This window comes from Caenorhabditis remanei, chromosome IV (assembly GCF_010183535.1).
Source record: "Caenorhabditis remanei strain PX506 chromosome IV, whole genome shotgun sequence".
Classification (NCBI taxonomy): Eukaryota; Metazoa; Nematoda; class Chromadorea; order Rhabditida; family Rhabditidae; genus Caenorhabditis; species Caenorhabditis remanei.
Genome location: NC_071331.1, coordinates 2,068,379 through 2,092,424, shown reverse-complemented (window position 1 = coordinate 2,092,424; position 24,046 = coordinate 2,068,379). Strand labels below are relative to the sequence as shown.

Here is a 24,046-nt window from a genome sequence, read left to right as displayed (position 1 = left end):
CCAGATGGTCGGACAATCGCTTCAATGTACAAAATGGACATCAATAAGGATTGTCGTGCAAGCCTTCTGAAGTTGAACAGCAAAGAAGCGGCTGCTCTTCGTGAGACTTCAGTTTTCGTTGCAGATGAAGCGAGCATGATATCCAAAGATGCTGTGGAGACAATGGACCAAGTATTGAAAGATGTGATGGAGAATGATCTACCATTTGGAGGAAAAATCTTCATCCTGGGAGGAGACTTTCGACAAGTTCTCCCAGTTGTCAGAAGAGGATCCAGGTCAGATCAAGTGGACGGATGCCTCAAAATGAGCTCGCTTTGGAGTCAATTCAAGCTCATCCGACTCACGGCCAATATGCGTGTCACAAGTGGAGATAAAGAATGGATTGATTTCCTTCTTCGAGTTGGAGACGGATCTGCCAACGACTTCACTAATCGCATTCAACTGGATCCAGATGTATATACAAATGGAGATCTGATCGAAGAAGTTTTTGGCTCGACCATCGACCAGCTCACAGATTTATCAGAATCTGCGATCTTAGCTCCGAAAAACGTGGATGTTGACAAAATGAACGAAGAAGTGCACAATCGAATGAGAGGATCAGAAAAAGTAAGATTACTGTAACAGGACTTTTTGGAATTTCGTATTTCAGATATTCTATTCCCGCGACGAAGTGGTTGACGACAGCAACACGAAGGTGGTGACCACAGAGTTTCTCAACTCAATCAACACGTCCTCTCTCCCACCACATCGACTCAAACTGAAAGTCGGATCGATTGTTATGCTGCTTCGTAATCTGGACGTTGCTTCTGGATTGTGCAATGGCACTCGACTGACGGTTCTGGAACTGGGGAGAAGGATGCTGAAATGCAAGTATTCCACCGGTAGTCGTATCGGGAAAACAGTATTGATTCCTAGAATTGACTGTTACGACGACAATAACTTGGCATTCAAGCTCCGACGTACCCAGTTTCCAGTTCGTTTGGCGTTTGCTCTGTCCATCAACAAGTCTCAAGGACAATCCTTCTCTCGCATTGGCCTTTGGCTTCCGGAGGACGTTTTCACCCACGGGCAACTCTATGTTGCCCTCTCCAGAGTTCGCTCCAAGGAAGGACTGTTTGTCAAGACGGAAAATTCGAATCTGCTGAATGTGGTGTTCACAGAAGTTCTCTGAGTTCCATCACTTCTTCTTTCATCATTTTTCGCTTTCTCTCTATTATTGTTATGTTTGTTAACTAATGTATTCCTACTGTATTTTGTTTGCTTTTCTAATAATTGTTTCTTTTGTATATTGAGAGTGTATCATGATTCCATATCATGGATTCTCGGAATTATTTGAATTTATATGCATGGTTGATACATATTTTCTTTTTCCTTCTCTAAAATAAACAGGTTTTCGATTATTCTATTTCTTGAACAGATCCGCAAAAAAGGTTCAGGTTGGGAAAAAAATAACATCTTTCTTGAGATTTCACGTTTGAAAAAGCCGGAGGCCAGACTGAACGGCGGCGGCAGCCGCCAATTCAGGCTGGTCATTTTATAAATAATTAGGTTTTATATAAAATGTTTATGAAACCGTCAAGACAAAGTTTGACTTTTTCCGTTTGATATGACAAAAAACATTGAAAGCGCAGGTTTTATTTATTGGTTTATGTTATAAAATTTAACAAACCTTCTTTCCCAAACTGATACTTGAAATTAGAGGGAGGTGTTTTTTGTCTCTAAAATTTAAACCTGAGCGTTATCTGAATTCAGCCACGTACACAGTATCAAACATGACAACATTCAGAAACATAAAACTTTTGTAGTTTTTGAACTATAACACGGACATTATTCCGTTTCATGATAATTTTGAAGAACTTGTTCAAGTTAACTTTATGGTTGTTTTTATTTGACATGACTTTGTCTAAAATCCCGTTTTCACAATAAAAACATGTATTATAATTTATTTGTTTTTACACGATGTTTAATGTACCAAGTTAAAACATTCGAATTATACAGTGTGTCAGAAACAGAAAAGTTATGTTTCAAATAGTCTTTGTACGGCGAAGTGTTTAAAAATCTGAATTATCGATTTAATTTAAAACTGTGATGAAGAGAATTGGAAAAAATGGTTGCATTTGCGTTACCGCTTATGGTTTTTGATGACAGTGAAGAGCCACAGAAACTATTCTCAACCCCTTGAAAATCCGATCAGCTCTAAACTTGATTTCCTTTTTTCTATTGATATTGAAACAGAATTTTTCCTGCTCTTTGCAATTGATTTTCAAACTAAATCATTTTTTTCTATATTATTTCGGTGTCAGTATTAAGAGAAAGTTATCCCAACTCTCTGGAAGAAGTTATCTATTGTCTATGTTAGCATTTTATTGCAAAGTTCATTTATTCAATAAGGGGAATCATCACCTTAAGAGGACCAGCTAAATCAATCGACAGATGCTCAAATTCCCTTTTCAATATGACAGGAATGAAACTGCTAATAAGTTGGTACCACCAACATTCTAGTTAATAGAAAGTTGTGTTATAATTTTGAATCGGACTCTAATCACCCAACATTGGGAAATTCTATAACTTGTGATTCCACTCCCAGCTTTGTAATATATTCCAAAAATTATTGTGTGATTTCCTAAATGCGTCTTCACATTGTTTTTTTTAAACTCAAATCTGTAATTAAGGAAGTTTTTCAAAAACTTCTCATGCAACTTTCAAAAACTGGATGCTTTTTGGACAACAATCCAAAGACAGTACGTTAAAAAGAGCGCGCGAGATAAAAAAAGGATGCATGTTTATCGAAATTCTTATCGAGATTCTTCCAACAAAATCTGCCAATTTTTTCTAATTATTATTCCGGTTACGTATTAGAAATGAAAGTTCAGTGAACCCTCTGGAATCTCTAAAGCTAACAAAAACATTTCAAAGGCTTTTACAGATTCAATGAAAATGTGTGTTTTCTAGACATTAGTTAATAATCTAATTGAGATCGATTGGATGAAATTATTCAATTTACTATGTAGTCTACAGCAATAGCATTGTGAAATGCTGTGAGTACGTTAAAAAGAGCGCGCGAGATGCATGTTTATCGAAATTCTTATCGAGATTCTTTCAACAAAATCTGCCGATTTTTTCCAATTATTATTCCGGTTACGTAATAGAAATGTAAGCTCAGAAAACTGTGGAACCTCAAAAGCTAACAATAAGAAAAACATTGTAAAGGCTTTTACAGTTTCAACGAAAATGTATTTTTTCTAGACATTACTTGCATTTTAGTAAAATTTACAGTAGCGAGCATAAGTGAGTACACCTCCATACATTCATATGTATCTCAGCTGAAACTTGTCCGTTTTGCATAAACTTTTTTTTCAAAGATAGCTGAAATATCCAGTAAAATCGACATAAGTTTTTTGTTCAAGGTAATCAGATGATTTTCAAGATTATCGATTTTTCCTGATCTTGATTTGAAAATCCGAAAAAAAACTTTTTATTTTTGAACTGGACCTTATGATTTTTTGAGTCAAAAATATTGAGTAACGTTTATAAAAACAAAACATGCTGTTAGAATGCTTCTGTGAATCTATATCATCGTGCTACAGCTCCAGAAGTCAGAAGTATAATAGTATGCTTGGCTAAATCGTCATAACTCATTGAAAAATGGTTCAAATTGGTTGAAAATTGAAAAAACCTGAATTTCCAAAAAGTGGTGGTACGTATTCTAGTTTCATCAACTACACATAGTACACTGTTTTCAAAACCTTTCTTTTGGTAATGAGCGCGGTTTTTTTTCTTACAAACTATCACTTTTATGTTATTTCTTATTTTTAGAACTCCTTCGTTCTTGTGTGTAATAAGTTCATAACCGATTAATAATCAGACTTCATGGTTTTTAAGTTTGAAATTTTTCAATGTTTCAGCAGCTGGGTATCTGTGCGACTGACTAACTTATTTAGTTGTACAAGGCACCTTACCAATAAAACTTCACAATAATGAAGACGTACTCTTATGAAGCTTGAAAAAACGATACAGAAGTTTGAAATCAAATCTTCAACAGTCCATAATTAATTCGGTTTTACATAAAATGTTTATGAAACCGTCACGTATTGTGATATTATCTTAATATAGCCGCGTAAACATGACAGTATTCAGAAACATAAAATTATTTTAGTTTTTTGAACTATAACAAGAAAGTTTTTCTGTTGATACTAGCGGCCCACCCCTTCTTACATCTGCGCCCCGCCGCAAACGAGAGAATATCGGCGAGAGGTGCACAGTTTTTTTCTGGCGCGAAACAGATTTTCACCATTTTAGATCTATTTTTTGAATTTTCTCTCGGAAATTGGCAAAATAATTATTACAACTTGTGAAAATAGATCAAAAATGGTGAAAATCTGTTTCGCGTCAGAAAAAACTCTGCAGTTGTAAAAAAAATGCTCGGCTAATAATTCTGGAAAATTAGCTTATGTTAACTTCATGGTTGTTGTTTTTTACTTTAAGCTTAACTAAAACCCCGTTTTTACAACAAAAGCAATGCTTAATGAATGTTTAGTTACGAATAAGAAGAACAGTGAAACTGAAATCTTCGTAGCTCACTAATAATTAAGAAAGTTTATTTACAGTTTCAACCAAAATGTATGTTTTTTTGACATTACTCTCATTTTTAATGGAGATTTATAGTATTTACCTAATTATTTAATTAATCATATAGTCTACTGGAATTACACTGTAAAATGATGTAAAGTGATGTATATTTCTAGATAGTGAAATGCAACATCCTAATAAAAAAATACAAATTTGTTTCGAACTTCCAAAAATTCACAATAGTTTTAGAGCAAAACAAAAATTTTCTTTGTTTGTTTTCGAACAGCTTGTTCAGATAGTCTTGATTAATAACTGAAAAAAGTGCTAATCAATCGACAACAAAACAATAGATATAAAGTGAAGTCATCTTATTTTTTAATTGAAGCATTACAGTAGCGAGCATAGGTGAGGGCAGATTCATACTTTCATGTGTATCTCTGCTGAATCGTGTCCGTTTTGCATAATCTTTTTTTTGACAGATAGCTGAAACATTCAGCAATGAGAAAATAAGTTTTTTGAAAAAGTTAACATTTTAAATTTTATCGATTATCGATTTATCCTGACCGTGATTTGAAAATTCGAAAAAAAACTTTTTATTTTTCTCTTGGAGTTATTGAGTTTTCAATGTCAAAATAATGGAACATGTATAAATAAACAAAAAATCATGTTGAATTAGTTTCTTAGTTCCTGAGCATCGTGCTAGAGCTCCAGAAGTCAAAAGTGGCGTCCTCGGGAAAACCTTCATAACTCATCAAGACATTATTCAAATTAGCCAAAACATGTACCAAAAGACGTGTTTTGAGTTCTTCTACAAACCAACATCAACAAATCAAGATTTTAGAAAAAATAATTTTTCAAATTTTTTTCACTCAAAAATTTTTCATTCCAATTTTTTCCTGGATTTCCGATATTTTCTGGCTATAAAACGAACATACGTTTCAAATACTGCATGCAAAGTGCTTTATCACAAATAATAAAGCACATGTTTGTGTTTTTTGTTCGTTTCATACCCAGAAAATATCGGAAATCCAGGAAAAAATTGGAATGAAAAAATTTTGAGTGGAAAAAATTTGAAAAATTATTTTTTCTAAAATCTTGATTTGTTGATGTTGGTTTGTAGAAAAACTGAAAACACGTCTTTTGGTACATGTTTTGGCTAATTTGAATAATTTCTTGATGAGTTATGAAGGTTTTCCCGAGGACGCCACTTTTGACTTCTGGAGCTCTAGCACGATGCTCAGGAACTAAGAAACTAATTCAACATGATTTTTTGTTTATATATACATGTTCCATCATTTTGACATTGAAAACTCAATAACTCCAAGAGAAAAATAAAAATTTTTTTTTCGAATTTTCAAATCACGGTCAGGATAAATCGATAATCGATAAAATTTAAAATGTTAACTTTTTCAAAAAACTTATTTTCTTATTACTGAATGTTTCAGCTATCTGTCAAAAAAAAGATTATGCAAAACGAACACGATGCAGCAGAGATACACATGAAAGTATGAATCTGCCCTCACCTATGCTCGCTACTGTACATCCGATTTCAGTATTTCAATTTTCCGGTAACATTCAATTGATGTTTCAGACACATGTGAAAAATAATGAAAAGAATATAGTTTATTCTATCTTTTAACTCTGTTTCCAGTAATATATATATCAATTAAATCACTGTTCCAGAAAGTTAATAAACATTCATTCGACAATGGGAAGACATTAGACTGCATAATGATTTTCCTCTGAGAACTTTTGTTTTTATAATATACCTAATAATAAAAATCAGATGAAACTGGGAATTTCTTTACAAAGTTAATACAACCTTTCTATTCCGAAAAACACAGATTGAAATAGCTACCGCGCCTTAATAAGTCAACAATTATTCAAATTCAATTTTCAGTTCATACCTGCTTGTAACAGTGAATCAATTAACTGGGAAGATAACTCGTTTTTAATTTTTAAATGTGGAATAATTATCAATGAAATATTTTTCTGGAATATCTGTAAACGACGATCACAAATTCAAAATGTGTGAAATGAAAATGAAATTCAGTTTTAGTTAAGAAACAGTGAAGAAACAGTCAAATTTTGCGTGCTTACTCTATTCTGTTCAGCAACATCGATTCATATCACATTTTTCGGTTTCTTGGGGTTACCAAAATAGGGTTAATTTGTTTTTTGCATTAATTGTCGTGCCCTCCGACAGACCTTTTGAAAAATAGAGTTGCACGCACCTCAAATACAGTTTTTACGGTATTTTTTTGATGAGCGGTTTGTTTGAAAATAACTAGTTTAAGCTCAAACTATCGTGAGCTTAAAGTAACTCTATATTGATTGATTGTGAAAAATTTGAATGATTCATTACAATTTTAAAAAAAAGTTGAATAAAATATGGCGATAAAACAGTGAAATTATGTTGCTGTCGAAGTTACGTCCGAAAATAAAATATTTGCGACTCGTTGGTTTCAGAAGAATGTAAACGAGAACAAATGATCATTTCATGATGAAGAGTATTTGCCCTTTTTTTTTCAAAAATATTCGAATAATTCAATTAGAAAAGCAATAAATATCGATTTTTGTATCACTTTTGTCGAATTAAGCCTAAAAATTGAATAGATTTAGAAAAACAAACTGCAAAAAACATTGCCGAAGAAAAAGTCGGCAATTCCGGGAATTCGGCAACACGGCAACGGCATTGACGCTCGTCCCTGGTCCAAATGGAGTTAGTGTTCAATAAGTATATTAAAACGAGAAAAATTGTAAACGACAAAAACTGTAAACGACTTCCAGGTGGTGAATATTGAAAATAAAATTCAATTTAAGTAAAGTAATAGTAAAGAAATTGGCAAGTGATTCAACATTTTGTGTGCTTACTTTTTCTGTTCAGTAACATCGCTTCACATTACATTCTTTCGGATTTTTGGAGTTATCAAAATAGGTTTCGTTCGTTTGTTTTTGCCATTACCTCGGTTTTTCTGATACACTGTTTGTTTGAAAATAACCTCATCATAGTTTCAGTTATGTTTTATATATATATTTATTGACAGAAATAGAATTAACATAAGGAATACATTAAAAAAGGGGAAAGCTAGATACACATGTACATTGCAACTTTTTTGAAAAGTTGAATAAAATAGGCCAATAAAACAGTGAAATTATGTTCCTGTAAATGCTACTTTTGGAAACAAACTCTTTCTGATCCATTGGTTTCAGAAGTATGTAAACGAGAACAAATGAACATTTCGTGATAACTAATACATAGAAATAATGAGAGGAGTGGAGTCCAAATGGAGTTAGTGTTCAATGAATATCTTAAAACGATTACCTCAGAACTTCTCAAAATCTCACAATTAATATATTTCCCCCGTTTCAGAACTTTTTCAAAACCAATTCCGGAAACTCTCAATATTTTGATGAGTAAATAATCCGAAAACTAAAGAACGATTTTTCACAAAATAATCTCAATTTCAAGAGTTTGTTTAATTGCACAAGAATAATTTGGATCATTATTTCCTCGCTATTAAAAAACAATCTTTTGTAATTCTCCAGCCATTTCATGATTTTTTGTTAGCAACAATTTCGAAATATGATCTTTTCACTGGATAGTAATTTTGTGTTTATGAAATACACCACTGCTTAGCATCAATTGTTAATTGTGTATCCACTTATGAAAACACTTCAGCTTCAATAACTTGATTGTTTGAAACTGTAGCTTGATTATTGGTATCGAGTGTGATCGAAAACCATTACATTAAAAAATTTCTGTTCTAAAGATTCCACTAAACTTGAAACAGAGATTTTCAACCGTTCTAGATCCAGTATACCGTAAATACTGTGATTGAAGCACACTTTTATTAGATGCACACTTTCGGATAAAACTTTGGTTTTTTCGCAAATTCAGTAATGTTTTTTCAACCTTTCCCGCAAAACATGGTGTTGAAAAGCGTTTCGCTTACAAAAATTTGAATTTACCTATTATCCCCCAATTTACCAGCAGAACTTCACTGATAATAATATCAGTCACTGTTTCATCTTCCTTTCACGTTTTCTTTTGTTCGGGATCTTCAATCTCCAGGTTTTGATATATATATGAAAGGCTTCATTCATGCAATCATAATCCATTTCGATTCCAATTAATGTTTCTGCCAAAAACTCCATTTCCCTCTTTTCCGTCTCAAGACCATGTGTTAACGCATCTGCCACAGTACATATGTAAAAGTCCTCTTCTATTCCGTCCATCCGTGTGTCTGTTGTCATTCCAAAAACACATGGGGTATTCTTATTCAGCACGTATGTTGACCATATGACACTTTCGAACGAACAAAACTAGTTGCAGATTTTTCGAAAAAGAGGAGAGAATATGTATAACATGTGCATTCAACATGTTCACAGGTCTAGGGAGGAGACATGGGTTCGGTTTGGAAATTTTCGAACTGGACAGTAAAAACATTGTACTGACATCTGACAAATTAATTCAAAAGCTGTTGAAACAGTGGTTCTTCATAAAGGTCGGAAGGATAAATGTGATGGCTTTTGGGACTTTTGAACTGGATGGTATGAAATTTTGACACATAAAGAGAACATGACAACAAAGCGAATTCTTTGAAAAGTGTTGAAATAATAGATTTATTTATTTATTTATTTTGAATACGCACGCAAGGTACGTGAAAATTAAGAGTTGAACTTTCTAGTTAATCAGCTTTCTTAACATTATCAACCCTTTTGAAATTAATAAAGTCACCTCATTGAAACAGTGAATTGCTTTACTCTATCGAAGTTCCACAAAATTTAATTCGTTTCAGCATTTTGACATTGTTGAACCGGCTTATGGCAACTTCAATAACACTGAACTTTTAAGAATTTCGAAATGTGAAGCATCTCTTGCAAAAAAAAATCAATACCCACCGTTTCAAAGGTATGTGATGTACACATGACAAACACTGGAGAACTTTAATGTCTTCCCTGTCGTAACAGATGGTTTTTTCAATTATGCCAATTTTCATACGAACACAGGGCAAAACATGAAACTGTTTCTTTTTCAATCACCAAAGCTAATGTGTTAAAAATGAAACAGAATTTTAGGAGTCCAGAATGACAGAACAAAGTTTTTTCCTCGGTTTCACATTAGAGATATGTATGAATTTTAATGTTGAAATCATTATCAGAGTTTTGGGACTTTTGAACTGGATGCTATGAAATTTTGACACATAAAAAGAACATCGCACCGGCAACATAGCGAATTCTTCATAAGGTGTTGAAAGCTATTATAGAAAATGAAAATTTCAATCCTGATTCATTTCGAAATTGAAATTTTAGTTTTGTAAACTATTATCCTATGGTTAAAATTAGTTCACCAATCAGCATGACCGTTTAAAATAAGGAAATCACCTCATTGAAACTGTGAAATGCAGAAATTTCTGCAATGTTTTTTTTCCGTTTCAGCATTTTGACATTGTTGAACCGGCTTATGGCAACTTCAATGCCATCAAGAAATAAAGAAAAAAAAACATGCCCACCGTTTCAATGGTATGTCATGTACACGACAAGTATTAGAAAGCATTAAAACAGATGACTTTCTCAATTGTGCCTATTTTCATAATTAGTTGTCAGGTAGATCCAGTCGTGCCACCTATTTCTTATTCACAGCCTAGATTTCAGTTTCAAAGTTGAATAATACGATAGATTTTAGTTTTAATTTCAGTAGCGAACGGGTATAAACGAACACGGGGAAAAACATGAAACTGTTTCTTTTTCAATTATCAAAGCTAATGTGTTGAAAATGAAACAGAATTTTAAGAGTCCAGAATGACAGAACAAGGTTTTCGGTTTCACATTAGAGATATGAATTTTAATGTTGAAATCATTTCAGTTTGTACTGATACCAACAAACATACATTCCAAATACTGCATGCAAAGTGCTTCATCACACATAATGAAACACATGTTTGTGTTTTTTTGTTTGTTTTATAGCCAGAAAATATCGGAAATCCAGGAAAAAATTGGAATTAAAAAATTTTGAGTTAAAAAAATTTGAAAAATTATTTTTTCTAAAATTGAAATTTTTTGATGATGGTTTGTAGAAAAACTCAAAGCACCTTTTTTGGTACATGTTTTGTCTAATTTGGATAATATTTTGATGAGTTATGAAGGTTTTCCCGAGGATGCCACTTCTGGAGCTCAAGAACGATGCTCAAAGGTTAAGAAACCAATTCAACATAATTTTTTATTTATTTGAGCATTTTCCATATACCATACTTCTAAGAGTCATTTGTAGTGTCAAAGTTTTCAAATTGTAAGTGAGAACTGGTGATTTCATTCTTCTAACATGATATCAGTGAAAAAGTGAAATACGCTCGGACAATGAACTGAAAGTCTAAACTTGGGATTTCAATTGAAATGGAGATGATACAGTGGCTCGAGTTATTGAACTAAATATATTAGTTCATTTTGAAAAAGTGATAGTGTAACAGTGAATTAATAAAACTATCAAACTTGTTAGTATTTGGTACCGGAATTTTCAAAATTCGCAGTAAAAACTGATACATGTCTGTTGTCACCCCAAACATCAAAATTTGGGGTTTGAAGAACATATTATTCGGAAAAATTCTTTTTTCAGGCTGCTCAGACACTTAAGTGTAAGTCAATAAACGTATTGTCCCATGAATATTTCATCTGAAAATGAACATGTTAGAAAGTGATGACGGGACTGGACATCCAAATGAACAGAAAAATGAACAAGCACAGATGCGAGTAGATGATACTCGGAAAACTTTAATGTTTTAGAAATTTGATAATCTTTATTAAAAATTCTCAAGTTGTTGTACCGTTGATTAATGCAGATATCCGAACACATCGACAGACTTTTTTCATTGAATGTTTTCAATTCAATTATCAAATTACTAACGTCCATTTGAACCCATCGATGCCAAATATTTTCACTACAAAAAAACAAATATAAATTGTTCCCATCTCTATACACCTCTACACAAGTGGTAATCGTAAAAGTTTTTGAGAAGTTTAAAAATTTTCCGTTTTCATGATGGATTTGAATTTTGTTAAAGAATATTTGACAACAATTACGATACGAAATCTGGAGAAATTAAATGTAAAAACATAGCTGAATACGTAATAACATTTTTGGGAACATCTTGAGATTTCAAAACCATTTTTATCGGTTTCGGGAGAGTGAGAAATTGTGAAAAAACAAATAATAGTCAGTTAACTAAAACATTTCATTCCTTATTCAATCTACTAGTCGGACACAAAAACAGACAACCAGTGAGATAGAACTTTGAAAATTAAAGGATACATGAAATTCTAGTAAACGGACAACTTTCTGACTATATTATAAACACCTGGATATTGCCGCACACTATGTGATAGATGGACACGATATGACGATCATGAACTCATAAGAGATGAAAAATTCATGCATCCGAAAAAACAGAAGAAAAATTTGGTAGATAGTGCGGAAAATCGGACATCCGGACGTTGAGATATATCTAAAACAACTGCCACGAATTCCGTTTTTGTTGTTTTGTTCCAGATGTACTCTATTCTACAACACCTGGATGATCACACACCCTCATAAAACCCTAAAAATTAAATATTGAATGTTTCAGAAGTGCTATACATTGAGAAATGCCAAACAGTTTAGATTTTTGCAATATTGTTGCTAATTAAATGTGCGGTTTTCAGAAAGACTTCATTTGTTGGTTTATTATAAGAAATCTACTATTTCAAACATGTCATATGTTAAAACTCTTTTGTTGCCAGATAATTTAAAAGTCGCATGAATTGACTCCCGACTGGCTCCACAAAATTTACGAATTTATTGGGTTATTTGATAGATTCTACTGAAAAAAAGTCAAATCTAATTGCTTTTCCGGTGACTGGACCTAATTTTTTTTTAAATTTTCATAAAAATGAAATATTTGAATTTTCTTTCAAAGTGGGACTACATTCGGACAAGGATACACACAGAAAAACTTCACTTTGTCGTTGATAAAGAGAAGAGAATGAATTGAGTTTGTAAAAAAACGATCATCTTATTTGGCAAGCCGGGAACAGTAACTGACATTTGATGTTCACAAAAGTTTGTTTTCTGTTTCAGATTTTTCTTCAGTTTTCTCTTCTGGTACCTTGGTCGCTAGTACATTTGATATTTCACACGATCCACAAAATTCACTTTTTCAAGTAGAGTTCATTCAGAAACTGTCAAGCTACATCTCCAACTCAACTCAGTCAATTAACTCAACTCAGCAACAGAACCAGAAAATTGTAAAATTATCGAAACACGAGCACTACTACTTACTGTTTCAAAGTTTTGTATTCGGAAACAATTTCAATTTTTTACAATTAATTATAGAGCAATACTGGCCATATCGTATACAGCATACATATGTATTCACCTAATAAGTTTTTGCACAAAAATTACTGTTTCAGAAATATTTCAATCGGGAATTGTTTTTTTTAATCTAATTATTTAAATCATTTTGTATTTATTAAATAAATACCGTAAAAACTGTAATAGAAGCGCCCCTTTATTAGAGGCGCCCCTCTAATAGTGGCGCACCCTGAAAGGCGCTTTGAATAATAGTGGCGCACCCTCTAATAGAGGCGCCCCCTCAATATGTTTGAAATATTTTTTATGGTTTTCAATCATTATTTTTCAATGTTTGTCAAAAAAACAAAGAAAAACCCAATTTTTTCGTTCAAAATACTGCAAATTATGGGGTTTTCGTATAATTTTGTCAGTGAAAATCTTGGTTTGGTTGAAAATTGATGATGGAGAGCTCGAAAAATAGCCAAATTGAAAAATAAATAGCCAGGTTGAAAAATAGAGGCGCACCCTCTATTAGAGGCGCCCCTGTAATAGAGGCGCACTTTCGGAAGGGGGTTGAAAAATAGAGGCGCATGCGCCTATATTACAGTTTTTACGGTAAATATCGTAAATGCAAAACCAGTAAAAATATCAATAATCCGTACCAGAGTTGCGCGGAAGTGATTTTTTCAAAAACGGAAGTCGGAAGTCGGAAGTAAAATCCGGAATTCGGAAGTAAAATTTTCAAAACGGATGGCGGAAGTCGGAAGCCGGAAGTCGGAAGTCGGAAGCTGGAAGTCGGACGTAGATTTCTTCGCAAAGATTTAAAAACTCCAAAAGAAAATATCATGAAATTCACAAAAATCAGTGAGAAACTAGTTTTTGGCTGAAGAAAAGCCTATTTTCTGTCCTTTTAGACCATTTTTCCTTGTATTTCTGTGATATTTACTTTTCCTAATCTCCACTCTTATGAAATGACGGAAGTCGGAAGTGAGACTCCAAATCCGGAAGTCGGAAGTCGGAAGTGAAATTTTCAAAACGGAAGTCGGAAGTCGGAAGTCGGAATTCGGAATTCCGCGCAACTCTGAACCGTACCTCAGGACGCACAGAGACAATAACAGACTCTTACTGTTTCTGAAGTAATTCATTCAAGGCGTGTTGAGATACCAATGATCTTGTCAGCCCCCGACAGAAGGATTTTTGGAATAACATGAATTTTCACAATAAACGTCCAAACATCAGAAATACTTTTGAAAAAAAGGGAAACTAAATAGTTTAAACTGCAAAACTCACTCTGTCCAGACTTATTGACAGATAGTTATGTACTTGTCAGGGATATTATTTTTATAAGACAATCATCTAATGTTAAAGATGGACATAGAAGCTTACTTACCTGTTGTCTTACATTCAAAAACAAATTCAATGTTTCGCGGATATATTATCTTTGACTGATTACAGTCTCAGACAATGAATCCTCGTGTTCTTAAAAAACTATTTAGATAAGCTGCCATGGTCACCTGACATCGTGACACACAGACAAGCACATTGTTTTTTTATGTGGAAGCTGTTAAAGAAGTGTTTCATCAAAAGTCGGTAAAGACTTGACAATACTTGACTAGATTTTGATGGTATCAAGATAACAAATATAGAAAAATCGGCTGGATGTTTTCTTTTTCCAAGAACATTTGTTTCAGAAATAAACAGGTAATTGTGAATTTGAGAGTCTGTACTTAATTAACATAATATTTTTGGATAACTCTGATACCTGGACACACAATATTTACTCTATATGCTGAATACTCGAATATTGGTTATAGTTAAGATGTTTTACTGTTTCAAACATGAATCATAGAAAAGTGATTTCCTTGTTAAGGCAATATTCTTCTAGCTCTCAAACATTTCAAACATAGATTTTCGAACATTCAAATCAGAATTTTTTTTGAAAAACAAGAAACTACATAAATAGTTGAAACCATACTTGTCATTTGACGGGCCGGCCCGGGTGGAAATTAAAAAAAAAAGATTTTGCACCGCAGCAATAACTTTCAAGTTCTTTTTTATCACTAAATTCACTGTAGAACTAAGTTCATCAAATCTATCGAATTTTGGCATAAAACGTTCCAAAAACCACTTTTTCAAAAATTACTGCAGAAAAAAGTCGCTTCACACGGACCGGGGCGGGCCGACCAAGTTAACCGGGCCGTGACAAGTATGGTTGAAACTACGAAACTCACTTATTATGCTCGCGAGGAAAAAATCACTGTCTCACTTAACTGTTATCTGGAAACCTATGTGTCAGTATTTTAGTTTTCATTTTCTAATTTTAGGAACATAACGCAAAGGTGTGTTCTCCAACGATTGACAATTTTACTCTTGTTCGGTAGAGCGCCTGAAAAACAAGTTCTTACAAGGGAAGTCATTGGAGACGCCGTTTTCAAACGACCTAAATTAGGTTATAGGTATCCGAAACTGAAACATTTCTGACTTAGTTTTCATTTAAAGCACTTTGATTGCTGACTTTAACATTTTTCTAAATTTCATAATTTTTTTATTATTCTTGAATAGTGGTTTGGTGTGTCGACATTATTATGGAGTTAGCTGTGGTATCACTGTCATCTGCACTGACCTACAGTACTGGCCATGAAGAATGCGACACTTGCAGTTTTTAGTAGAAAATAATCAACTCTGTGAGTGTGAGATTTCTTCACCGTACTGAAGTGAGCTTGAAACTCTCTCGTTTGAAAAAGGAGAACAATTGGGAGAAGTTACTTCATCAGTCGATAACTCGTTTGTATGTGCTCGTACAGAACTAATTGTCAATTTTGGAAATGAGGATCTACTTTTGGTCTATACACTCCATAATAATTGACATTGTGAGACAATCATATAAGCCGCGTCATACTCACAAAGTTGACCATTTTCAACTAGAAACTGCAAATGTTTATTGCTAGTATTGTACATGGAAAAGGATCGGTTGATATCCGCAGAATAAAATTTAAAAAGTCTAAATGTATCTTGAAAATTTTTACTGTTTCAAAAACACATTATTTAAAAATGAAATTCCAACTCCTCAATATGAGACTCTGAATCAACTCCCTAAAACTGCCGCAAAAGTCCGATTAAAAAGGGAAACAAGTGAAACTGCTAATACACCGATAGGTCGGATAATTTTTGTGTTTTCACTTCTATAGTTTCATATATACTTGGGACCAGCAGACTGGCATCTGAGTGAAGAAGATTTTATATTAATGTCACATAGATCACTGTTTTTGTGAAAACTCATAACAATCCAGCAAAGAAATATCATTAATCAATTTACTCATTGTGAAGATTTTTTTCTGAAAACTTAGCTAACTTTTTAGTAAAAAAAACAACAAAAAACTCAGATTAACTTTGAAACTACTTGAAACATTATTATAAGACTGAGAACAGAGTATGAAACCAATAAATAACAAACAGCTGTGACAGTATTTTTTTAAAATTTCAATCATTATTTGTGAGTCACTTTCCTAGAGGACTAAGAGTTATTAAGAAGATTCAAGAAACCATCGTGAAAACTAGGCAGTGAAACAGGAGACTACTTCCTAACAATTCTCTAATAAGTAATAGAGAATCGTCAGTAACCAAAAACTAATCTGAAACAGTGAGATATATTTAACAATGAATTAAATTTCCTGCATTTCAGAAGTTGTAAAAATCATGCCGTGTTAAGAGATCATTATTATAGTGAACTATGATCTCACAGTAACTCTAAATCTAACAATTTTTGTTTATTGTCTTCGAGCAGAATTTTATCATGTAATGGAAGGCTTCTGCGGCCTTCGGTGTAGCGGTTCGAATGTATGATATTTATTCATAGAAACATCATCATCTCTTAAAACATGATAAGGGAACCGACCACGAATGGTCAGGAGCAAGGGTTAAATAGTAGTTCTTATCAGTAGCATACAGGAGCTACGTCAATACATGGAAAGTTCTAGAGAAGGGTTACGTAAGGAGCACAAAGTGATCTATAGTGACTCACGGGGCATGACAATCATAATAGCAAACTTTATTGGGTAAAAATATTCAAACTTATTGAAACAGTGATCCACATATTTCCTTTCGTGCAATCTTTTGAGAATTAATGTTCCATCAGCTAGATTTTATTTTGATCGATGAGAACTTTTTTGATTACGAGATAAAAACAACATTTTACCATATGTCAATTGTCTTGAATTCCAGAGTTGTACTATCTACTATCAAGAAATATTTCAATTTGAACTACTTTTTTGAGGCGCTTCAGTTTTTATATTTCAAAGTTTTTATTGCAGTTGTGTACTTCATTAATCAGAAACAAATTTTGACAGATAACTATAATCCTAAAACATTAAACTTTTGAAAGCAAAAAAACGTTTTCCTGTTTTTCAAAACAGTTTTCATTGGCAAGCAAAAGTTGAGATTTGTTAAGCAGCAAAAATTGGTGAACAAATTGTCTGACATTCTCATTGTGGTATGTCTGAGAAGGCATAACAGCTTTTGCCTTTCTCACTCATGTAGTTTGACTGGTGATAATAAAATTGAAATAAAACTCCTTCTAACAAATAAGTAAGGAAAACTGTTTCTTTCTGTCTAGATTTTATTTGTTTTTTAAGAAAACTAATTCTACTGGATCAAGCTGAAGTCCATATTCCATGTAATATTGTCATTACTGCGGGTCTAAAAACTCTTGAAAACTCGTGCTTGACAGGGTTTCAAATAACGAGCAGAACTACTACTAATGCATATAATCAGTTTCATATAATTTGCTTATGCAAATTTTTCGTTTCAAGATTAATGCAATCACCACGACAACTTTTTCTGTGGAGTCTCTAGTAACAAATAAATCATGTTTCTAAACGGAGATATTAACTTTCTCAGGTAATTTTGGGCCAAGTTGCCCACAAATTGGGCCATGTGGCCCTCGGAATCGGCATGGTGGCCCACACATGGCGGGCCACCATGCCCATTTTGAGGGCCACATGGCCCATTTCGTGGGCAAAATGCCGAGATTCGGTACGACGCGCGGTATTCCGCTCCCTTTGCTCCCTCCCATTCCTTACAATAATTAACCAGATTACACATTTTTGTACTTTTCTATTATTTATTTGTCAAATTTAAACTCAAAATAATTATTTAAGTAATTATGGGAAGTAATATGTATTATGGACAATTTTGCGGGAAGTCTAAAAGCTCTCCAAAACTTGTGCTTAACACGGTTTCAGATAATGAGTAGAACTACTGCTAATTTTATCAGTTTTATTCATATGTATGTCCGAATCATAAACCGAGATTCAGTTAATCACATTTTGAGACTTTTAATTGTGAAAACAACGATGATGAAACATTGAAATTCCTGAAAACATGTCTCTCCATTAATCTCGCGCTTTGTTGAACTTCAGAAGCGATATATGTTTTACTTTATATGTTCTTCGATAATGTTACTTTTTGTTGAAATCTGAGTAAATTAGGAGAAGAATATAACTCCAATGATAAGAGTTCCCTGTTTCAGCGCCACTGTTATATCGAGAGGAAAATTATCCAAAATATTTATCCGTTTATCTGTGAAAATCGCCCCGAATAAAATTCATAAAACGTTTTCCCATTTCATAAAGCCTTTATAAACTGTAAAAACATCTAAAGTTTGATACGTCCTTTCTTTTTTAGTTCTTTTTTAATTTATTCTTTCATAAGAAAGCAACTCTTAAAACACAATAAAGACTTGAACCCTCACGACACTATTTCAGGTGAAAATTAAGTATACCGGTGGAACAAAGATGGAAGGGATAAAACGAGCAATAGTACGGGAGTAAAAATAAACTTGGAAAAATTTCAACTCGGCATAGGTCGCCAAGGGTGGGGATTAATAAGAAAAATCGTTATTGTAGCGGAGTTCCACCAGTTTCTTTTTCAACTTACCCTTATCTAATTGAATCTTTTAGCGTTTTGGTGGAGCGCAGTTGTAAGAACTGTACCGAACCATGATATCAAGAATATTATTTTTACTGTTACATATTTTTGTAATGTTTAAAATATGAAACAGTAAATCTCAATAAATAACACAGTGGTTTGAATTGATTTATCGTCGCTTCATCCGTAGTCTGAGTTAATAAAAACATACTATGAAAAAAAGCTTAATTAAGCGGCGCGGTTTTAATTCCAGTTGTTTTTTCCAAATTAAGAACCGCGCCGCTTACAGTTTAAGCTCCGCCCACAACTTTATGCACTCGCGCGTTCCAGCGCGCGAAATTTTTTTTTTGAAAATCCTTGTCGAAACTTTATTTTTTCACAGTAGAAGTAATAGATATTGAGATCGCAACAAACAAACACATCAACAATTTTCAGTTTTATGTAATAAATTTGAGAAACTTCTGAAACCGCTCAAACAATTAAACTAGTCGAGACTTGAAATGTTAAAAAAAAAAGAAAAATATGGGATTTAAATCTATAATAAACGATTTCGTTGTTTTAGTCAAGTTCTGGATAACTTTAATCACAAATTACTTTGAAATTGGTTGGTCCTCTTCTTCTTCATGTGTGATCGGGTAAATTCTGACAAGTAAAAGTTTTGCAAACATTTTTTGAACAAATTTTACCAACAAATTTGAAATGGTGGGAACCAGTGGTTTTGAGATTGAATGATTATTTTACAGTTTTCACGCTTTCATAAACTTCAAAAAAATTCTCAAATGTATTAGAACAATAGAAGCTTTTCAGTTTTCTTGAAATTATCGACTTTTTGGGGAAACTGTCATACAACAATCATACGCACTGGCAGCAAACTGAAGATCGATGAGAAGACAACTTACTGAAACATATTTTTCTTTTTTTAAATCATGGTACAAGAAAGATGTTTCACTGTTTCATGGTTGTCATAGTTCAAAATAAAATTGGACAACATCACTTCCGCCTTCATTGAGGTTGGTATAAATGAGTGCTTCATATTTTGAACTGCACGGAAAAAATGAAGCCTATACGGTGAGAGAACTCCCAAGATAATGTTAATCTGATTATGTTGACACTGGCTCAAAATTTAAATGTATTACGTTTTTGTCAATATATTTGTTTGTGATAAACAGAATACCCTGTTTCATTTACTCAGAATATCCGAAACTTTCATGTTGCATGAATTTTTTCGCGTTATAGGTAGCAAAATTGGAACATCCCACTGAATGAGAAATTGAAGATTGTGCAATGAAGATATTAGTTCTCAAAAATAAATTCTTTATAAATCTTGTTGAAAAAACAGAGGATTTTCGCAAATTATTTTCGTTTCAATTTCTCACTTGAATTTTACGCCTTCAACGGATCTGACCCGTTTCTCGGCACCGCGCACGAGAAAGGCGCAAATACTAGAGCTGATTCTGTCAAAAAATTCAAGATTTAGGAAGACTAATGGAAAATGTAAAAATGGTCATTAATAGACTTCTATCAATGAGAAAATGACTTACAACACAGAATAATGGCTCAAAATCCCATTACGGGGAAGATTAAGAGAAAAATATAAATAACTTGAGCCAACTCAAAAAAGAACGTGATTCATAAATTAGTTTTGCCATTTACAGTCTATTGTCATCAGACAGGAAAAAACCTCACTGACTTCATAGGAATTGGCCACTGTAAAAATAAGTACATTTGCGGACAAAAACAATTGAAAAATAGTTAAAAGCTAAATTTATTTTCGATTTCTACTATAATAATATTCTAGTCCTTTCAAATTTGCCTATTGTTAAAAACCGCGTCCTTTTAAAGTTATTAGAAACATTTTCGCAGTAATTCATTCAAAAATTAGTATTTTGAAATTTCAAACGAAAACTGCACACAATTCTGGAGAAAAATAGATTAGCAGTCTTTGATTTGACCACTAGAAAAATTATTCACAGGTATATTAACATTTTTGGCTATTTTCGAAAAATTCCAAACATTTACAGAAAATTACTTTCTTCGAAAGGTCATGCGATCGGATTTCTCTCCGGGAAAACGTCGGATTGTGATTCACGGATCTTCCCAAAACTCTAATACCTCAATTACAAAAGTGAACCCCCGACGTAGAGAAACTTGCCAAACCGTTGCACACTTACCAACCGCACGAAGTACCACCAACTTCTTTCTCCGTGTACAAATATCATTGATTTGAAACGGGTGACTCGACAGGAAAAGTTGTGTTGATGGTCGCTGATAGGAATATAGGGCGTTTGAAACGGAGAGTGAAGGATAACCAAAGACATTACAACATGCAAGAAGAACGTGATCACGCCCAAACACAAATGATAGTTGTGGGGGAAAGCGTACGGTTGTCCGACTTTACCAAAAAAAGTCTCATCGGAAAGGGAACGTATGGAACCGTTTGTCAATACGAATCCAAGCGAAGTGGTCGGAAGTAGCCAATCAAAGAATCGAAAATCAGAAATCGAGCACAAAATTAGAATAATTCTGAAACATGCACATTTTTCACATTTATTCCGGCAAAACTTAAATTGTATACAGTGAAAACGTAGTACATAGTAGCCTATACAAGTATCTAAACGCAAGAGTTGAAAGAGACGCTGAGATTTCTGAAAATAATTTTCCAATAGTGTCACTTGCTTTTGAGGTACCGTCCTATTTTGAGTGGGAGACATTAATTAGGTATATTGTTCACTCGAACACTAAATTTATATGATCAGCAAAAGTAAAGTATCAACAGCAGGAAATTATTTTTTCTGATTCTTTTAAGAGTCTTATAAAACGGTGAAATTCGTTTTTAATAACAAACAGAAACAAGGGCAAAAACTATTTTTCTTTTTACTACTTCCAAAGGGAAAAATAGTTTCCTTCCTGATTTTGCGTCCTCCAGAATCGGCCCATCAAATTGTTTCTATATCTTTTTGTTATTCACTTCGGTTGTATCAGTGGCTCTTTGCCCTTCATCTCGAATCAAAATAAATAAATTCAACATCAGGTCTGTCTGACTATCTATATGTCTGTTTCTATCGGATTCAAGCACCTACTGTATTTGACCGTTTGCGATAAAACACCGACATATCGTATGGAAATCTGTGCTAGAATATCAAACTGTTTACAGGGTAGCTAAAAACACTAATAATAAAACTGTAAAATCATCCACTTCTGATCAGTTCGATGGATCCATTTGAGATCCAACCATAAACCGTCATACTTGTCTACTAGCAGCTTTTCCAAAACTAATATCAGGATTTAAATGTGAACTGTTTCATGAACTCTCTATCATTCTGCAGTTCAGTCAAATTACAATTATAATTCATTAGAACAAAAACATCCATCCATTCACACCTAATCATTGGCTCGACCATGGACACCAATCGTCGCAGGACCACTGATTTATGGATAATTCAGTTCAAGAATGGAATTTGGACAGAATTTTAAAAATTTTACCGCTACTGCTCGGTGACATTTTCCACAGATATTTTTTCTCATCAATAATCTCTAGGCATAGCAGATGTTTTACAGAAAACTTCCCAGTAATGACCGCCTCCCATCCCTTGTGTTTATTATCTCTATTTCTTCGTCGGATAGTTCAGTTTACGCGACCACAACCAAAAAAGGCAGAGAAAATAGTCTTGATGACACCGCCCGAAAAGTTAGTTCTATTTACCGTCTATCATCATTTGACCACTCACTTTTTTTTTTACTTTTTCCCTTAAATATTGACTTTTTAATGTTTCATCAGTTTGTTTTACTTTTTAAGGAATCTATTGAAGTAATTCAACAATTGAAATTTCCAGAATGTCCGACCTTTCTCAAAAATTCGAGAGAGATGGTTTCGTGGAGAATGTGTTCAACGATCAGGAAATTGAAGAAATGAAAGGGGCGATAGTAGAAATTTTGGATGATATGCATCTGGCGGAGTACCCAAAAATGTGTTTTCAACGTACGATGAGAAAAAGGTGAGATTTTATTTAAGTCGTCGTATGCAACTTCATAATGTTACTGATAAAGCTTTAATGCTGAAATGGATTTTTCGAAACAGAATTTTTTTATTTCAAAAATATCTACTCGTTTTTCTTCATTTCCAGAACGCTGCCGACTCGTAAATTAATTCGTAATTCCTCAACAGTTCCTACAAAATCCGATTCTTTATCGAGGAAGGTGCCGTTGACAAGAACGGAGATCTCACGGTTCCAAAAGACAAGGCTCTTAACAAAATTGGACTCTGTCTTCATTTCCTTGACTCAACTTTCAAGAAGATGACATTCAACACCAAGATTCAAAAAATCTTCAAGGAAATCGGATACCAGGAGCCTGAAGTTGTTCAAAGTATGTATATTTTCAAGAAGCCGAAGATTGGAGGAGCAGTCACTGGCCACGCGGATTCTACTTTTCTTCGAGTGGATCCAATTGATCATCTGACTGGGTGAGGATAGCTACATATAGCCGAGGCTGGTGTGGAGAATGGATGTCTTTCGTTCATTCCGGGAAGTCATAAAGGTAAGAAAATAATAAAAAGTTCTCCCCGGCCGGGAATTGAACCCGGGTCTCGCACAGGTAAATCGCGACTTGTCTATCGTCAACAATCACCTACAAAACACCAGATTTTTCATATATCGCGAACTTCCGTACCTATAATTTACTCCGAACCCATGAAACCACCGGGGGCCCACTCCTCAAATTCATTGGCACCCGTCCAACATACGATCAACCCAAAATCCAACATGTCCCTATTTCCAAGGGATCCTTGATTCTGATCCATGGATTGGTTGTTCATAAAAGTGAAGCCAACACTTCGGATAAGTCATGCCTATACGGCACACGTGATGGAGAGAAAGAATACAAAGTGGAGTGAGGATTTCAGTAGACGGAGGATTATAAGTTCCCTAATTTGTATAAACTTTGAGTTTCTGAAGGATTTTGAAAATGAAATCTAATTTTGTGACAATTGTTTTTGATGTTTATGATGTTTCATTGATGTGATAAAGTAATGTCAGTAAGTTACCTGGAATTGTCATAAAGGATCCTCAAAATTAAAATTCAAAATGTGTATCGTTCGAATTATGATCAAATCAGTTCACCATTCGTGTTCGAAAACTGAAAAAACTTTCGTGAATCTGCAATTATCTGTTTGACACTCTAAAAAGTATGTGCACCTACTATTAATATCTCTGCAATGTTCATTTTGTC

The 24,046-nt window shown here is 33.6% G+C and overlaps 1 protein-coding gene across 1 annotated transcript; it reads left to right on the top strand.

The window, feature by feature from the left end:
- Nucleotides 1-22,654: 22,654 nt before the first annotated feature.
- Nucleotides 22,655-23,286, top strand: GCK72_012254 (uncharacterized protein; the record flags this gene model as incomplete). The annotated part of the gene is made up of 2 exons (XM_053728961.1): nt 22,655-22,815; nt 22,986-23,286. The coding sequence occupies 2 exons, from the start codon at nt 22,655-22,657 to the stop codon at nt 23,284-23,286; spliced, it is 462 nt and encodes a 153-aa protein (XP_053583733.1).
- Between the last annotated feature and the right edge of the window lie 760 nt (nt 23,287-24,046).